Below are 19,822 nucleotides of genomic sequence, written 5' to 3' on the forward strand. Positions count from 1 at the left end.
GGAGTCAGAACTCCAAATTCCTGCTTCTAATCGTTATTTAGTTGACCTTTGTGGTAAAGGGGAAGAAATGCTTAAATTGGCAATGGACAGAATCCTACTTGGTCATAATGTCCTCCCTAATTTGGCCTATGAAATGTCTCTATCCGGGTTGACAAATAAATCACCACTTGAATTTAATATCGGGGACATTTTATAAAGACATGTTACTGCGTTTGCATTAAATAACCAGCATAGAAAAGGTTATGTTTTCAGTAAAGAATTTAAATTTACAGAAATAATTTACGTCACACTTTAGAAATCATTGTGTAGACCTCAGCTTAAGTACGGCATCCAGTTCTTGGATGTTCTTTCCAAAGGATGTTAAGACAAATGAACTGAGATCTAACCATTGATTATAATATCATTCTTGCTTTTATACTCTTATGCGTCAATCAAAGCCACTCATTATGTAATTTTTTAAAAAGTTTTATCAACTAGTCTTGCCACCTTTAAAAAAAAACTTGGCTGTAAACGCTTGGGCCTGTCTTCTTGCACCTGTTTTAAGATTTTACCATTTAGTTTATACTACCCATTTCATTCTGAAATGCATCACCTTTCACTTATTGGCTTTAAATTTAATCCTATACGCATCTAGCCATTTTTACTAGTCTGACCACTGTCCTCATCTGCAAACTTTGCACCTCATCCAGGTTATTAACGTCTTAAAGGTAAATGAACACCATTCGGTATCCTGGGAGCACCACTGTATACTTCTTTCCAGTGTGAAAGACAATCCTTCACTATAATTGTCTTTTTCATATCCTTGCTGCCAACATCTCTTCAATTTCAGGTGCATCTATTTTGCTAAAATATCTATTAAGTAATTTCTTTATCAAACATGATCTTTATGTGATTTGATACAGTACACATTAACCACACTACACATGAATGCTCCCATAATTTTATCAAAAACTCATGATACGATCTGCTTTTAACAAATCTGTATGGATATTATTTATGAACCCGTTTTCTGCTTGGGATTGTCGTCACTATATGTTTTTGAAGTACGGGGGTTAGGTTTCCTGATTTCCCCCTTTTGGAACAGTAGTAAAATATTACAAACTCTAATCTTCTAGAAACACTTCCATACCCAAGAAGGATTGAGAAGTTGTTGTCGAGTCTCTGCTACCTCACAAACCTAAGTGGCAATTTATCTGGATCACATCACTTATGACAACACTGGCAACTTCCTTTTTTTTTAGAAAGAGAAGGCATATTATGTTCATTAGCATTTTTCTTTAGATCTAGAAAAACTGGCAAAAACTAAAATAAACAATAAATGATTACTAAGTTATATTTAAGTGACTGATTCTGAGAAAAACGGTTATATTGAAACTTGGTCTCATACCCGTGTCTCCCATTGAACTTCATTTTCTTTTCTCTCCCTTGCTTCAGCTCTTTGTTTTTCCTCAAGTCTATGCTTTGCATCTGTGGCAGCATCAATATCTTTTATTTTCAAATTATGCGTTACATCCTTCCAAAGTCTGAAGAAAAACACAGTTGGAGATTTTTTATAAGAACAGTGATTCAATACTGACAATCAGACAATACTGCATGCCTTAGCATTTGTTACATCCAGGTGAAGAGGGCAATCAGCTCGCCTTTGTTAACCCCTTCTCAATTGGTCAGGTGATCTTTTTTCTTAGCATGTCGCTATCACACTTCAGTTAAACTCGGCTGAGGATTTTTTGTACAGGACACGAGTACTGCTGAAAATACGAAATTTTGTCGAAGCTTTTCCTCTTGCACTAATCAGGACAATTGGCAAGAATACCAATCCAAGATGAAAACCAACATTTCTACTCATGTTAAGGTAAAAGATTAACCATTATTGCATTGAATGGCAGAATCGAGAGTATCTTAACATTTCATTAATGCTGGATGTTTCTCTTTAATTTCTTCTGGGAAATTACATGACTGTAGGGAAAGGTGCCTTATCATAAAATTCCAACTATCATTTGGCTTGGGGCAGGCTTTACAGGTCTGCTGGTCTTTTCCTTCCTGACCCTTTTTTGTTAAATATACTAATTTTGGAAGCAAAGACACATTCAAACAGGTGTTGAAATGGGACAATAATTTGAAAAAATTGAGGTCAGATATTGGTTTTCTTTTGCAACAGGAGTATGACAATGGAAATTTAGAATGGCAGTGGTACTTAAAAAATGCAGTCAACTCGGGGCGGGGTGGGGGGAGGGGAGCAGAAACCAGAGAGTGGCCAACAGTATATTGGGATGGAAATCAAAAGGAGTTTGTGGTGATTCTCATTGACAAGTAGAAAAGACTATAAAATCATTATGTACTTTGTCGTGTATTTTTTTGCTGTTTGGATTTTATGGCAGTTATCAGTTATAAGGAGGTAACTTTTTAAAAAAAAAAAGGTTAGAAAGCTATTTTGGATAGTCAGTTTGAACAGTGTTTCCAAGAAAATGTGTGACTTAAGTAACTTAAATTTACCACCTGGGTAAATAATCAGAGCTTTTCTGACAATGGGTTCTTGCTCCACACCATTACAGAATAAAGGGGCATAACAGTGGGTTAAGTAGTACTATTTTACTCAATAATACATAGTCCAGAAAACAAAATGTGAATAAGGTCCAAAGCATTTGTAGTTTTACTTATTACATAATCTTATACTCAGTTCAGATCTGAACGTAAGAAAGAATTCAACCCTTCCAAATCCGGATAAAGATTAGTACATGAATAAATTAAATTTGCTTTTTGATTTATTTGCATCAGCTGAGTCACATGGCATGCAATAGTCTATATTGTGTCCGAGAGTCCTTTCAGGTTTACGAGCCACTTTCACAATGTGAATATAAAGCACAGCTGAGTTCTTACTCATTTTTCAACATGTGGATTTGCTACATGGAAACCAAGAACTGGGTCCATTTCTGTGCATGGCCTTACTATTATAATTATTATCCCACGTGATAGTTGGTTAGACATTGCACTGTACTTCAGTGCTAAAAGGAGAAAAGCAAAATGCTGAGGAGAACAAACCTCTTAGGAACATACACCACATGCACAACTGTAAAAAATAACCGTTGAGATAGGATTGCACTTGACAAATACAGTTAAAAGGGAAGGGTAAATCTTGGACAGTAATTGTTAGTTGTAAATTCAGAGCCTTTTTGCAGATTTCCAAACTCTGGAAACCAATGTACAAGTTACCATATTTGTTGACAAAAGGTGTACTTTGAAATACAGAGTGTTATCTGACACTTTCCTTCATTATTAAGGATAAAAAAAGAATTTTCTCCTCATAACTGCAGCAGAGAGAAAATAAATCATTACCTTCTGGATTCAAAGTCATCCTGATCTTCCAACTTCCTCACTTTTTTCTTGATGATAGGTAATTTTTTTGTATCTATAAATATGTTGTTCTCCTGCATCAAAACCATAAAGTCCCCATCGGTTTTACCAACAAGACATATCAAATCTTGCACAATTATAAATACAGACAGATACTCATGCTAAATTAGTTTTAATCACAAAACAGAAAAAGGTAAATAAAGAATATCTTGGAACGAAATAACATTGCATTCTTGATTTTACAAAATTTCAAGTAGACTACTTAGGAAATTAGTTTTTAATTTTATATTTTCCTCCTCTCCTTTGGTGGTGCTTATTGCTCCACCTACTTAAGAGATCCATAATGATCATCTAGCAGCATTTCCATCTGATATTGCTACTGCCTGGCATGGTAATCATGGAGGGAAATCACATTTCTCACCCTTCCAGAGATCGAATGTCCATCACAAAATGGCATCTTATTGGTATGAGATGTTATTAGAAGTGACGGCTTTGAATAGTTTATTCATTGACAGAAATTGATCACAGAATACTCAATACACTATCCCATATCAGCAGATTTTGCCATAAGTCTTAGGAGCAGAAGTAGGCCATTTGCCCATCAAATTTGCTCTGCCATTTAATGAGATCATGCCGATGTGATCATCCTCAATCCACTTCCATGCCTTTTCCAAATGCCCTTTCATTCCCTTACTGATTAAAAATATTTCCATCTCAGCCGTGAATATTCTTTATAAGCCAGTCTTGACAGCCCTCTGTGGTAAAGAATTTCACAGATTCACCACCTTCAGAGAAGAAATTCTTCCTCATCTCCTTCTTAAATCGGTGACCCCTTACTCTGAGATTATGCCCACTAGTTATAGATTCTCCCACCAAAGTATACAACCTCTCCACATCTACTTTGAAATATGTAACATTTTGAGGAGGATTCAACATGTGGTTTCTTCTCATTCTCCTACACTCCCAATGGAGTACAAGCCGTACTTGATGGGCCAAATAGCCTATTTCTCCTATGTCTTTTGGTCTCAATATCCCAACTTCATCAGCTGAATCTCTCACTGTTCTTAGCCAAGGTTGCTTTGAGGGGAGGGTATCAAAGCGCAAGTCATTAACAAATGTAAAATAGGAAGTGAAAATAAGGTTTGGTCCCAGCTCTTGTAAAAAGAAATGAATAATATAGTAATCCAGTTGCAAATAGGGATGTAAAACAGCAATGGTTAAATGATATGTATTGGTCTTCCCATCAATGTATTGCCACTAATATTTAAAACATTAGAAAAACTGGCATAGATTTTTTTGTTTGGAAAGGCATTAAGTAAAGGTTGAGGATATTACATTGCTACCGTTTCTGTAGATTTACCCATTGCTCTTTATCATCTTTGGTGAGAATAATTTAAACTGCAGAAGTTGAAAGAAATGTATTGGTATTTTAGTTTAGTAAACAGTCCTGTAACATTTAAATGGTTTACTGATTTAATATTTTAAATGGGTACTATAAAATGATATTTATATCCGTAGTTGCAACGATGTGAGCATAAATCATTTAGTTTGTTTAGTGTGGTTGGTTTTACTGCAAAAACAGTACATAAACAAAGTAATTGTCATCTTCAACTTTGGGACACAGCTTACCCCTGTACTCCATTTAATATACATCACTCCATTCCACTCTCCTTCAACTGAGGCAAAGCACTTCTTGTCATTTGGAGAACTAAAATAGCAAATAAAGTAAAAGATTTTTTGCAAATTATTACTGATTTTGAAAAAAAAAAATCAACATTAAAATATTTGATATAAACCTACAATATTTCAGCAGTTATTCTGTGTTTCTTGCCTCCATAGAAAGGCTTGGTATGAAATGTAATATTGGCATTGTATCCTGTTTTTGCACAGGTTATGCTGCATTCACCTCCTAATTCCACCCATGGAACCGTTAGAATTGACCTGTTAGATAAATTGGAAAAAAGTCTAAATATCATAAAATATACCATGATTTTCAATTAGAACTATATCAACATGCACTGATAGAGTGCCTTTGATAAAATGTACAAAGGAGCTGCATGAATGTTATGTTATAAAGTAAAATCGGACATGGAGCCATGTTAGGGAATATTAGAGCAGATAATAGACAGCTTGATCAAATGAGGAGGTGTTAAGGAGTTCTGCAAAGGAGAAAAGTGAGGTCACGAGCAAAACAGGTGTAAGGAAGTTATGCCTGAGCTCAGGACCAGGCTTCTGAAAGCAAGGTCACCAATGATAAGGCAATTAAAGTTAGGGATACACGAGACCAAAATCAGAGCAGTGCCATGGTCTAGAGAATTATTGGGAGGGACGAGGGGGTTCCGAGACAACGGTCAGACTTGAAAACAGGAATGACAGTTTTGATTTAAAACACTGCTTAATTGGGGCCATTGCAGGTTATGGTCCAAAGGGATAATGGGTAAAAAGACTTGTTATGAGTAAGGACCAGAAAAACAAATTTAGATAACCTTAGTTTCCAGAAACTGGAGTGTGGGAGATCAGTCGAGAGTAGGTTTGGATAATTACTCATAGTTTAGAGGCAACAAAAGCCTCAGATTAGCATATTTACAGCTGGTGAGCTGAGGTGGGGTGGGAGTCAGTTGAGGTTAGAGGTAGAAAAAGATGCTCATAGTGATGAAGTGGATATACGGTCAGAAGATCACTGCTGGGTCAAATACAACACCAAGTTTGCAAACATTTTGGTTTGGCCGCAGTTGCCAGGAAGTTAGGAGTTAGTGGATAGAGTGTTGAGTTTGTTGTTGGGACCAAAGACTGTAACTTCCGTCTTCCCAGTATTTAATTTGGGGGTAACTTCTGATCATCCAGTACTGGTTGTCAGATAAGCAGTCTGGTAATTTAGTGATAACAGTGGGAAGAGAAAAGTGGTAGCTGTGACATAGAGTTGGATGTGGTCAGTGTCACATGTGAAAACTGGCATGTAGTCTGCAGATGTCACTAAAGGGTAACATGTAAATCAGAAAATAGAGGTAACCAAAGATAGATCCTTTAGCAACACCAGAGGTTACCATGCCACAGATGAAGAGAAGACACAACAGCTGATAATAAACAAACTGATTTCTCGTAAGATATATTGATGGACATGAACATTTAAAGTGGTAGCACAGTAAGACAATACTTGCCTTCCATAGCCATTTGGAAAAGTAAGAATATAATGCTCATCATAATCAAGTAGAGAGACACACCCTGTCATATGAAAGAAATAAACTTTTAGTGTAGATAATTGGAATTTGCAAAGTGGCAAATTTGCAAGCCAAGGAAAATCCAAGATAAATTGAAAATTAATGAAGGTAAAGTTCAAAAAAATTCAAAATTCCCGATGATAAAAATCAACAACACATCATTGGCATTCTTCCATCTGTGTAAAATGACAGACATGCAGCGAAGCTATTGGGGATGAGATAATTTCACTTTTGCTGATGGCTCAACAGATCATGAAAGATTCTGTCACAAATGACACATGAAATGTTAACCATGTGTTGTGGTCATATTTGCTGTTGCCGCTGTAGCTGCTCATTGTCATGGCATGGTGGCCCAAAAGTGATATTGCCATTCCCTTTGTCATCAGGTAGTGTCTCTGATGTGAAAAAGTGCATTTCTACCATCCTATCCTTGAAGCAGGGCCTCAGGCATCATATTAGTTTTTGGTTCCAACTGTCAAATCCTACAGAAAGTTCATGGGAGTGCATCTATCTTCCCTTATGTGAATGTATCCAGCACTTCTACTGCCCAACTTTAACTGTACTTGAGAAAGTGATGGTGATCTGACTCCTTGAACCAGTGCAGTCCACAAGGCTTAGATAAACCGACAGCACTAACAGAGATGGAGTTCCAGAGGTTTCACCTACGACAGTGAAAGCACTTAGGAGGAAAACTTGCAGATGGCGCTGTTCTGCCTCTGTCAGCTGCCCTTGTCCTTCTACACAGTAGGGGTTGCGAGTTTGGAAGGTGCTGAGTTAGCCAAAAGTAGTAGGCTTCTTTCCCAATGTGTAAAACAAGTCCTGCACCATAAACCCAAGGTTGCAGAATTTGCTAAACACTTCCAGAAATGCACTTTTAAAAGTATGATCCAGGGTTAGAGATGTGAATGCTTATCCCATAGTTTTTGTTATTTATAGTAAGGAAGAACAAGCATCTGGCATGCAAGAGATAGGTTCACAACTTATGTGTGGAATTTCTGTGTGAGCAAGTTAGTGCAGAGGAGTTCTCTGGTCAAGATGTGGCGTATTTTATCTTCAGTTTCCTGCTGTAATGCGAAACTAGAAAATTTCATGAACTTTGGTTTCAGTTTCTACTCTTACCTTGCCTTCACATGGTTCATCTCCAATTCTTTCTTGGCTGCTCTGTCTGCAGGCTAGCTATCAGCTAATATCTATTACAAGCCTAAAGCTCCCAGTTACCTCAACTATACTTCCACTTCATTTCCTGTAAGAACTCCACCTTATTCTGTCTCTCTCATTTATTCTGATGATGCAACTTTATAACTGAACACTTGTTACATACCTTCCCTTTTCCTCAAATGATGATTGCCTCTGCTGTGGGTGATAGAATCCTTAAACGTGTCAATTTATTCCTGAACGTCTGTTCTTACCTCTTTCCCCTCCCTCCCAGTGCTTCAACATGGTTCTCTTGATCCTCATCTTCTACCCTACCAGCCTCCACATTCAACACAGTAGACTTTCAGGTGAAACAGCAAATTAGTTAAACTTTTTTCTGTTTAGTATATTGTTTTCACCATTTATGCTGCAGTCTCCACTGCACTGGCAGAACACAGATTGGGTAATTGCTTTACAGGACACCTCTGTTCAATCTGCAAGTAGAACTCCCAAGTTTCAGGTCACTTGCCATTTTAATTGCCTGTTCCATATCTATCATTTTGACCTAGCTATCCTCACCCCCCTACATGGTTCCAATGAACCTTAATAGCAAACCCTAAAAGCTTGAGAAATAGCACCTTTTTATTGGATTTATTAGTCACCTTACTGCCTTCCATTCCAGTTTCAACACAGTATTCAATAATTTCAGACTGTAAACATCCTACCCTTTATTCTCGGGAGGAGTTATTGGTAATAATTCCACAATTACATGCACATCTTTATTGCAGGCCCATCTTCCGTTTCTTTAATTACCTCATAACAAACATCAACCCTACTTCTGACAACCTTTAATTCCCTTGCTTGACAAGATTCTATCTACGTGAGCCATAAAAATATTCAAGGACTTCCACCATCTTTTCAAGAAGATTCTAAAGACTCAAGATCCCCATTGCTACTTACATGATATACCTGCACACTAAACTTTTGTGATTCATACATTAGATATCTGATATCTGATATCTGATATCCATTTGCATATCAGAATTCTGCAATCTTTCACCATTTTTATGATATGCTTCATTTTTATTCGTGTTGCCAAAATGGACAATTTCACATTTTCCCACATTATAGTCCATTTGCCAGATCACTTCCCACTCCGTTAACCTATCTATAACCCTCTGTAATGTTGTATCCTCGTCACAACTTATTTTCCTACCCTTCTTTATGCCATCAGCAAGTTTGGTGACCAAACTCTTCATCCCTGCATCCAAGTTATATACATAAGTTATAAACAATTGAGGTCCCAGCATCAGTTTCAGTGGTACATGATTTGGTTACATTTTATCATCTAATAAAAGATTAATTTATACAGTGAATTTTCCTATAATGTGATAGTTGCGTTCTTGTGTAACCTCACGCTGTAGAAAACCACCATAGAAAATTGCATTATATGGAAATCACAATAGAAAATCATTATATCTGTACAGCAGAAAGTTCACATTAACGAACTACCTGTACCTGCTGTCTACTTGCTGGTAGCCATTCAAGCTTTTATCCATGTCAATTTGCTACCCTTTACACTGTGATGTTTTATTTTCTGCAGTAACCTTGATGTGGCACATCATAAGCCATCAAAAAGCTTAAGGATAGTATATTCACTGGTTCACCTTTATCCACAGCACATCCTCAAAAATAACTCCAATAGATTGGTTTAATATGTTTACCTGTTGATAAAGCGAGCTGACGCTGCTCAAAGTTCTCTGTGACCTTCCCTAATTTCTTTAATAACAGCTTCTAACATTTTCCCTATGACACATAAGCTCAGTGGCCTGTATTTACCTACTTCCTGTCTCCTGTTCTTTTCGAACAAAGGAGTGAAATTCATCTTCCAATCTGACAGGATCTTCCCCGATTCAAGACAGTTTTGGAAAATTGAAAACAATGCATCAACTAGCTTACTAGCTATTCTTTTAAGACACTAGGATGAAATTCATCAGGAACTGGGAACTTGTCAGCCCACAGCTCCAACATTTTAATCAGTATCACTTCTCTGGTGATTGCTATTTTCTGGAGTTCCTCTTTCTCTGTGCTGAGTTACGGCTGCTGAGATGTGTATCCTCTATAATCAAGACCCATGCAAAATACCACTTCAAATTATCAACCATCTTCTTAATTTCCATTATTTCTCCAGACTCACTTTCTATGTACCAATGTTCATTTGTCAACATTTTAAAAAATATAGTAACCCTTACCATAACTCTGGCCAGCTTGCTGTTGTACTCCAACTTTTCTATCCTTAATTTTTTTTAGTTATTCTTAGTTGCTTTTTATATTTTATCCAGTCTTCTGACATGCCACCTGTCTTTGCACAATTGTATAATGTTTTTTTCTTTAAGTTTGATGCTATCTGTAACTTTTCTAGTTAACCATGATTGGTGGATCCTTCCATTGAAATTTTTCTTACTCTTCTGTGCCTTCTGAAATTTTCCTCTAAAGTCTGCCACTGCATCTCTATTGACCTATCCTTTAACCCAATTTGCCAAAACCGCTTCAGTCAATTCAGCTTTCATGTCCTCATAATGGCCCATTATTTAAATGTTAAGAATAGTAGTCTCCGTTTCTCCTCAGGTTCTCTCTGACATGTGGATTATTTCCAGCATTTTCTGCTCTTAATTCAGAATCCTAGTGAACTTTTGTCAGTAGAAATCTGCAGAAACGACTGATTTAAAACACTGATATGTCTGGACAAGGCGGATTCTTGATCAACCTCTCTGCTTCCATGCATAACTGCATGAAGTGTGGCATGTGGTGTGTTTGTGAAGCAGGTCTCTGGTGGCATAAACTCCATCTGAAAGAGGATCCACAACTACCAAAGTGAGGCAATTTACATTGTAGATTAAATGGTTGTTGCATCCTTATTTTTAAAAGCACTGTGGTTTCCCCAGTAACTCAGCTGCAAAGTCACAACCTTGCGTCATTCAAGTCCCAAGTTCAGTTATCTGTTATGTATTGCATGCATTCATTTCAAAAGCAACAGTTCAATGGTTACAGTATGTTTAGTCCAGAAAAATTAAAGTCAGCCATTGTTCTTGCACCTGATCCATAAATGGAAACATTCAGCTGGGAATCCATCAATGTTGGTAACAGGAGATGAAACCACAACTGATGCCAAATGTGGCTAAAGGCTCAGGCATAATGGTCAGTTAGGCATTTATGGCGGTGGGGGGCGGTGGAGGGAAAGGACTGTTGCCTCTGGAATCATGGAGCTACACTCTTCAGGAGAGGGGGAAGGGGAAGTAGTAGACAGAACAAAAGTAGACAGTGCATTGACTATACAAGTTGGGAGGTCATGTTGTGGCTGAACAGGACATTGGTTAGGCCATTTTTGGAATACCGTATTCAATTCTAGTCTCCCTGCTATAGGAAAGATGTTAGGAAACTTGAAAGGGTTCAGAAAGAATTTAGAAGGATGTTGCCAGAGTTGGCGGGTTTGAGCTATACAGAAAGGCTCAGTATTTTTCCTAGAGTGTCAGAGACTGAGGGATGACTTTATAAAAGTTCATAAAATCATAAAGGGTACTGATAAGGTGAACAGGTAAGGTCATTTCCCCAGAGTAGGGGAGTCCAAAACTACTGAGCGTAGCTTTAAGGTGAGGGGGGAAAAGATTTGAAAGGGACCTGAGGGACAACTTTTTCAATGCAGAGGGTGGTGCATGAACAGAACGAACTACCAGAGGAGGCAGTGGAGGTTGGTACAATTACAACATTTGAAAGGCATCTGGATGGGTACATGAATAGGAAAGGTTTAAGAGGGATATGGGCCAAATGCTAGCAAATGGAACAAGATTAATTTAGGATACCTGGTCAGCATGCACAAGTTGGACTGAAGGGTCTGTTTCTGTGCTGTACATCTCTATGACTAACAAAGAAAATTCTACAAATTGCCAGAAGTTTGATAAAATGAAAATGCAGACATCTTTGTACAAGGCTTGGCAAAGAAACTTACCCTGTCCTATGTTATGTACTCCTATAGACATTCCAAGAAACTTTGATTTAGTCCAGATGTGAGCATTGAATTGTATCTTTTTTGAGAAGCATTCTGCATAAAATGCTGAAACTGTAAGAAAAATGAGGGAAAATCATGACAAAGACATTTTTCCCTCATTGGACCATTAACTGTTTGCAGTAAACTGCACAACCGACTGACAAAATATGGAAATACATAAAACTTACAGCATTAAATAGGCTATTTGGCATGTACAGTCCAAGTTAGTGTTTCCTCCCCATGTGAGAAAATAATTCCACCATTTACCCACCTTTTTGTCATATTCCTTCGTACACAGGCAGACAGAAGGCCAATTCTCCAAATCAAAGTTACTATCATTTGAAAATTTGAAATTGACAAGTTATTATCCTGTACAACAGATGGTTAAAAAGCAAGGCAGTAAATTACTCTGACATATCTTGAGTAATTTTCCCTACAAGCTTCAAAACTACATGACAATCTGAAAGTTTCTGCACGGGCCACGTGCAAGTTGGCCTCTAAGCTGTTGAACAAAAAAAATATTTAAAGGCCTGTGTACCTTACCAAATTTTCTATGGGCTACAGAAAAGTGAGGGAGGGTATGTTGCTCAAGACAAGTAATCACAGAAACAGACAGGTTGCCCAAGTAAGGAGAAAAATGTCTTTTGAAATTGCTTATTAGCATTGAAAACTCAGTCAGTCTATATTATATAATAAAATATTCTGCAGCGCATAAGGTATACAATGCATAAACCACCAGACAATTGGTTGATCTTCAAACAAACAAACAAACAAACAAACAAACAAACATCGACGCAGACTGCCTCCTGGATAGCTGAGCTGAAGGGAGTATCCAAAATTAAGAGATTGTAACTGATAAAAAGAAACACATTTGGAATTGCTATTAAACACTAGATCACAAGAACCATGACTTCTGCTCCAATATAAAACATAGAAAACTGCATGACCTTGGTCTCAGCTCCACCCGCTGCAATTGGATCCTCAGCTTTCTGACCCATAGGCCGCAGTGAGGATAGGTAACTGCACCTCCTCCACAATAACACTCAACACTGGAGCCCCCCAAAGGATACATCCTCAGCCCCCTACTGGACTCTCTGTAAATGCGACAGCCAAGAAGGCACAACAACGCCTCTTCTTCCTCAGGTAGCTCAGGAAATTTGGCATGTCCATAAGGTCCCTCACCAACTTCTACAGATGGACATTGAAACCATACTGTCGGGGTATGTAACGACCCGGTATGGCAACTGCTCTGCCCAGGACCATAACAAACTACAGAAGGTGGTGTGCACAGCCCATGCACAGCCCAGACCATCACAGAAGCCAACCTTCCATCCATGGACTCTATTTACACGGCTCGCTGTTGTGGAAAGGCGGCCAACATCAGCAAAGACCCATCACACCCCAGTAATGACCTCCTACAACCTCTTCTGTTAAGCAAAGATACAGAAGCCTGAACACACTCACAAGCAGGTTCAGGTACAGCTTCGTTCCAGCCTGTTGAATGGACTCCAGCCTCAAATAATGTGATCTGCAATATCACCTGTACACCTCAATCTTTCTCATCTGTACATCCTTCGCTTGCTGTGTCTGCCTGTACCACTCGTAAACAAAGCTTTTCACTGTATTTCAGTACACATGACAATAAAAAAAATCTGATTTTTGTTCTTTTCCTTTAGAGAATGCTGCAGCATCCTGAAATCTTGTGGTTTCTGAGATTTCAATGGTAACTTGTAAACAAAAAAAAAATGTAAAAAAATCAAAGGTTAACACAAGTTGAATATACCTCGTGGCCAGAATCATCACTTCCAAGGGTAAGTCTTCAGCAGGTGATGAACACTGCCATACTGACAAATGCCCTTCTCTTCACACATTTTAAATGTGAAAATTATCAGCTACAGTCTAGTATAATCACACTATCTCTGTAAAAAGTGAAATACTGTTTTGCGAATCCATCCCGCCCTCAGATATTTCTTAATAAACAACTCAGGCAAAACTGAAAAGATTAAACAGAGTATACTGTATCAGACATGTGTTTGTTGAGTATGTTCTAAAATTCATCAAATTGTTATTCGAACTCATTAAGCAGAAATTCCTATTTTGGAGTGATGGATTGGATAGGTAGGAAAACAAAATTTGATGGTTAAACAGTTTCCTGAATTCTAGTCTATTTATGCTGCTGACTTAATTTCAATTAGAATTGATGGTAAATCACAGAAGTATTTCCCCAAAAATGGGTGGACATTATCAAATGAAGCACCAGTGACAAAACAGTCATGCATTCTGTGTCACGTTTCACACCATTAACACCTCAACAAGACTGGATTCCAATCTATATTTGAGATTCCCCACGGGTCCATTCCCTCTGGTCCACTCTTCATTCCCAACATCATCTCACACCCCTATGGCATATTCCCGTGGAATTGTAGAAGGCGTAACACCTGGCCGTTTACCTTCTCCCTTCCCATCACCCAAGGCCCCAGACATACCTTCCAGGTGACTCAGTGATTCACTGCACTGTATGCAATCTAGTCTATTGTGTTTGCTGTTCACAACATGGTCTCCTCTACATTGGGGAAATGCAACACCGACTGGATAACCACTTTGCACAACACCTATGTTCTGTCTGCAAAAATGACCTTGAGCTTCCAGTTCCTGCCACTTCAACACACCACCATGTTCCCACGCCAACATTTTTGTGGCAGACATGTTGCAGTATTCCAGCAAGCTACAGTGCAAGCTCGAAGAAACGTATCTCCTTTTCTGACTGCGGACCCTGCAACCTCAAAGACTCAATATTGAGTTCAACAACTTGAGAGCCTGACTCCATTGGCACGGTGGCTCAGTTGTTAGCACTGCTGCCTCATAGCGCCAGGGACTCGGTTTGATTACAGTGATCTCAATAATTTGCTGCATTAGATAAATTCTCATCTTCTCACCAGTTCTTTTGCAACTTACCTTTCTCTGTGTCCTCTGTTACTAACCCTTCTGCCAGTGGAAATTGTTCCTTCCTATTTACCTTAATCGAAACCTCCCAATTTTAACATCTCTTTTAAGAAACATAGATTTCTCTGCTCGAAGAAGCACAATCCCACATTCTCTTATCTCTTCACACAACTAAGTCTTTTGACAATTCCAGCAAATCTGTTCTGTAGACTCACGGGTCTTGACATTCATATTCTAGCTCTAAATGCTACTGAAGTCACCTGCCTGGAAAATGGTAACAAAGGTCACATATTAAACAATGGTAACTTTCAGTTGCATATATTTAATGAGATTATTGAAATAAACTTACTTGGTGGGTGATGTGACACCTGCTCTGCTACAAATGTCACACTGTTCTGGCTAGCCTCTGGAACTGGACCTTCAGCAACAGATTCCTGTGACAAGGTTGTGGGCAGGAGGGGAACATCAGCATACAAAAAAAAATGTATTTAGATGTGCCAAAGCTCTGCAAAATTATTTATATCTGTACATTGCAACATGAGGTTCAATCTGAACAGGTTTGCCAAAAAAGCAAATTATAAAACAACTGTTGCATAAATCAGACCACTGGATTACAAATTCGCTGAAACCAACTTCATTGTGACTGATGAGTAATTTACTGAAATGTATTACCTGCGTTTCTCCTTTGTCAAGTTTCTTCCTTTCCCATTTTAGAACTCATCTTACCCTTTACTATTTCTGTTACATTGCTAGTAATGAATGAAAATATTTTTCAATACTGGATAATTTTGACTCGATTCAGCATGAGGAATTAAATTATATCCTGCTGTTATATGATTAATTGTCAAACAATTTGTTTAGAAGAAGCTATATAGTCAAGTCAAAAGCAAGAGCACCGGTTTGCAGTTTTGTATTTGTTATTTTACTGATCAGCCTAATTTAAACTTACTAACACATATAAAGAAGATTTTGATTTGGGCACAGGTTTTACTCAAAGACACAGCTGTTTTAAAATGGTTTGGTTTTGTAATCTAAGGTATGGAAAAGGCCTAGATGTATTAGTTTGTAAAGTCATTGAGAGCTTGAATTTGTTTTAGGCTTCAACAGTTATTGTGGAGTCATACTAAAGTTGCTGTAGTTACAGGATATTGATAGATTTTCCAGAACATTTTGATGTATCATTTGAGACAGTTGGGAGGATTGTAATCACCAGAAGATGACACTACATGCTCTAGGCAGATGCATGAATAGCCTAAATGGTCGTTGCTAGCAAGGGTCAATAAGGTCTGGGCTTTAGTGCTTTGATGCACAAGAAGTTAGACTGAAGAGAGAAGAACTACTTCAGAATAGAACAGATGATGATTCTGGAGCCCGGTCAAACAGTATCCCAAACTGGTGCCCTAATGTGGATACGCTCAGAACTTCTTTTATTATGCATTATTTCTTTTGTACTGTTATGACAAACAATAAATTCTGTAAAAATTGTGAAAACATATTTATACCTGAATGGGTCTTGTTACTAATCACAACTAGTGAACTTTAGATTAACTCTTTCAAACTCAGTCTATAATTGTAATTGAGGTGGATCTTGGAATTAAAGTACAGTTCAAAATCTTAGTTTTGCCAAGTCATGAAACAATAATCCCCAGTTCTAGTTTCTCCCACGAGTGGAAATATTCTTTCCACATACACCCTGTCAAGCCCTTAGATGTTTCAATCAGATGTCCTCTGACTCTTCTCGACTCTAGCAGAAACAAGCCGAGCTTACGCAACTTTTCCTGACAGCCCAGCCTTTGCTGAACTGCTTCTAACGTGATTACATCCTTTCGAAAATAAAGGAAACCAATACTGTGCACAGTACTCCAGATGTGGTCTCACAAAAACCCTATATAAATGAAGCATAATCTTTCTAGTTTTAGTCAATTCTACTAACAATAAACAATAACATTCTATTAGCTTTCCTAATTACTTCTTGTATTGTAATTCATGCCCTAGAACATCCAGATCCCTCTACATCTCAGAGCTCTGCAATCTCTAACCATTATGCTTCATTTTACAGTCTATTCAATTTACCAGATCTGTGTCCACTCACTTAAATCATCTAGAGTCTTTTTAGTATCCTTCTGTCCTCTTCAAAACTTAGCTATCTATGTATCATCAGCAATTTTAGCAACCATATCCAAGAAATATATACAAGTTTTTAGAAGTTGAGGCCCCAGCACCAATCCCTGTGGCATTCCACTTGTAAAATTTTGCTAACCAGAAAATGATCCATTTATACCTGCTCTACTTCCGGTTGCCGACTCAATCTTATACACATGCTAATATATTATCATTTATACCCTGACCTTTTATTTTCCACAATAACTTTTCATGTGGAACCTTATCAAATGGCTTCTGGAAATCTAAGAACAGTACATTCATTGGATCCCCTTTATTGACATCATGTTACATCCTCAAATAAATTTGGTTAAACTCGATTTCCCTTTCATAAAACCATATTGACTCTGCCCAATTACCATTAGCTTTTCTAGATTCCCTAATATGATAATAACTTTTAATAATAGCTTATAAAATCTCACCTGTGATAGATATTAAACTACTTGGTCTGCAGTTATCTGTTTTCTGTCTCCCAACTTCTTGAACAAAGGAATTATATTTGCCATTCTCTAATGTAATGGAACTTTTCCCGAGTCCAAGGAGTTTTAGAAAATAGGACCCAGGGACCTTTCACCTTCAGCTCCAAAAATTTGCTTCCCTGATGATTTTCTCACATTTCTTGATATATAATCATTTGAGATGTTGCTTGCATCTTCTATAGTGAAGACCAGTGCAATTCATCTGCCTCCTACAATTAATTCTACAGACAGTTGGATCCATGTAAACCAGCAGCTTTGCTCATCATTTAACAGCAACAAGTGTTGTGCAAGATGATTGAGAACCAAGAGGCATTATTCTATATTAAAAAGGTGCTATGTGAAAATTAGAGATATTCTTCGAAAAATACGATGTTCTAAACTGTATGCATCTCATGACATATAGCAAAATCAGGTGGGACTTAGCAGATTTCACAACTGGAGTTATGACATTTGAAAAGCTTTTGGGGCAGCAAAAGTAAAGATTGTGCTGCTTCATTCTTCATTTTATCAATAGTGAGAGATGAAAGAAAATCACAAGCCGAATATCATTCGTTGGTGAAATTCAAAACATTCATGCATCTTGACATTTGAAACTATTGTTAACACGTGGAAATGTTCGCAAGCAGATTTCAATATTAAACAAACTTTTGGGTGTAAGATCTTTTTCATGCGTTCATAGATTTATTTCTCATTCACCTATTTGAAGCCTGACTGAGCAATCCATACGGTTTTGGAGTGGTGGGGATTTGGTAAAGCGCTGCTACATACAAATCAACACTGAATCAAATCAACTGGTTGGAAGTCCAACACGGAATTAACAGGCTGCATTATTATAGTCATAAACATCAGCATAAAATGCTAGGAAAAGAAACACTGATAACAAGCAAGTTAAAAAAAAGGGCAGGAAATGAGAGACAGAAAGAATGAATTAGAGACATGGTGTGAAGGTCTGAAAGGATGAAGGAAAGATGATGTCAAGGAGATGTCAACTGGAAGGAACTTGAATTTTTTTGTCACCATTTTTAATGCTTACAAGCTTTCCTCTCAGTTGGTAAGACGGAAGCACAATCTTTTTCTGTATTTTATCAGCCATTTATGGCACAGCATGACTGCAGGAAGAAACTCAAATTAAAGTAAATCAAATTTTACTGAAAAGATCTGTAATACAAGACATGTAATTAATATGTATGTATTAATATAATTTATTTTGGATTTTTGAATTCTTAACAATTTGATATACGCTTTTTGAATGTCTCAAGTGGTTTAATAATCTCCTTGTAGGTATTTCTCTAGCCAAGGTGATTACTTATTTAAAAAACAACCTTAAAAACATAGTTCATGGAGGCTTGTGGGAATTTGTTTACACAAAGAGGCTTTTACAAGTGAACAAAGTAAACATTAGGTTTTTAGTTTAAGCAGTCAGACATTGACTTTACATCTTTTGATCTGGGAAAGCACTTATTGCTTGGAAAAAAGATTGCTGTAGTTTCAGTATGTGTAGTTTGCAAGAGTCATGGCTGAAGCTGGATGTATGAAACAGTTGCACCTGAGAAAGGGATGCACTTTAGGACTGTTAAGAAAGAAGTTACCTCAATGTTTAAAAGTTTAAGACCAGAAGTGTATGGTTTAAACCCTAAGGCAATTATGCAAAACTGAGAAAGGCTCATTTCTGATGATGTAATGCTTTATTGCCCAAACCAAATCTGCACTACGATAACAAGGTGTAGAGCTGGATGAACACAGCAGGCCAAGCAGCATCAGAGGAGCAGGAAAGCTGACGTTTCAGGCCCAGACCCTTCTTCAGAAATGGGGGAGGGGAAGGGGGTTCTGAAATAAATAGGGAGAGAGGGGAAGGCTGATAGAAAATGGATCGAGGAGAAGACAGGTGGAGAGGAGACAGACAGGTCAAAGAGGCAGGGATGGAGCCAGTAAAGGTGAGTGTAGGTGGGGAGTTAGGGAGGGGATAGGTCAGTCCAGGGAGGACGGACAGGTCAAGGGGGCAGGATGAGGTTAGTAGGGAGGAGATGGGGGTGGGGCTTGAGGTGGGAGGAAGGACAGGTTAGGGAGGCAGGGACAAGCTGGGCTGGTTTTGGGATGTGGTAGGGGGAGGGGAGACTTTGAAGCTTGTGAAGTCCACATTGATACCATTGGGCTGCAGGGTTCCCAAGCGGAATATGAGGTGCTGTTCCTGCAACCTTCGGGTAACATCATTGTGGCACTGCAGGAGGCCCAGGATGGACGTGTCATCTGAGGAATGGGAGGGGGAGTTGAAATGGTTCGTGACTGGGAGGTGCAGTTGTTTATTGCGAACCGAGCGTAGGTGTTCCGCAAAGCGGTTCCCGAGCCTCCGTTGGTTTCCCCGATGTAGAGGCGGCCACAACGGGTACAGCGGATGCAGTATACCACATTGGCAGATGTGCAGGTGAACATCCGCTTGACGTGGAAAGTCTTCTTGGGGCCTGGGATGGGGGTGAGGTGGGTGGGGGGGGGGG

At 38.3% G+C, this 19,822-nt stretch overlaps 1 protein-coding gene across 7 annotated transcripts in view; it reads right to left on the reverse strand.

Annotated features, from left to right (window-relative positions):
• Positions 1-19,822, reverse strand: part of osbpl9 (oxysterol binding protein-like 9) — a 121,667-nt gene that overhangs the window by 1,250 nt on the left and 100,595 nt on the right. For 4 of the 7 annotated variants that reach the window (XM_020528317.2, XM_020528316.2, XM_048601652.1 and 1 more), the window contains 7 exons: positions 15,041-15,125; positions 11,710-11,820; positions 6,510-6,573; positions 5,152-5,292; positions 4,981-5,059; positions 3,334-3,425; positions 1,388-1,523 (listed from right to left, as the gene is read on the reverse strand). In XM_020528317.2, the coding sequence (XP_020383906.2) occupies positions 1,388-1,523; positions 3,334-3,425; positions 4,981-5,059; positions 5,152-5,292; positions 6,510-6,573; positions 11,710-11,820; positions 15,041-15,125 (708 nt within the window). Of the gene's footprint in view, positions 1-1,387; positions 1,524-3,333; positions 3,426-4,980; positions 5,060-5,151; positions 5,293-6,509; positions 6,574-11,709; positions 11,821-15,040; positions 15,162-19,822 lie in introns of all 7 variants that reach the window. The other 3 variants (XM_048601653.1, XM_048601650.1, XM_048601649.1) reach the window with 1 other exon arrangement.

This window comes from Rhincodon typus, chromosome 10, assembly GCF_021869965.1.
Source record: "Rhincodon typus isolate 14 chromosome 10, sRhiTyp1.1, whole genome shotgun sequence".
Taxonomy (NCBI): domain Eukaryota; kingdom Metazoa; phylum Chordata; class Chondrichthyes; order Orectolobiformes; family Rhincodontidae; genus Rhincodon; species Rhincodon typus.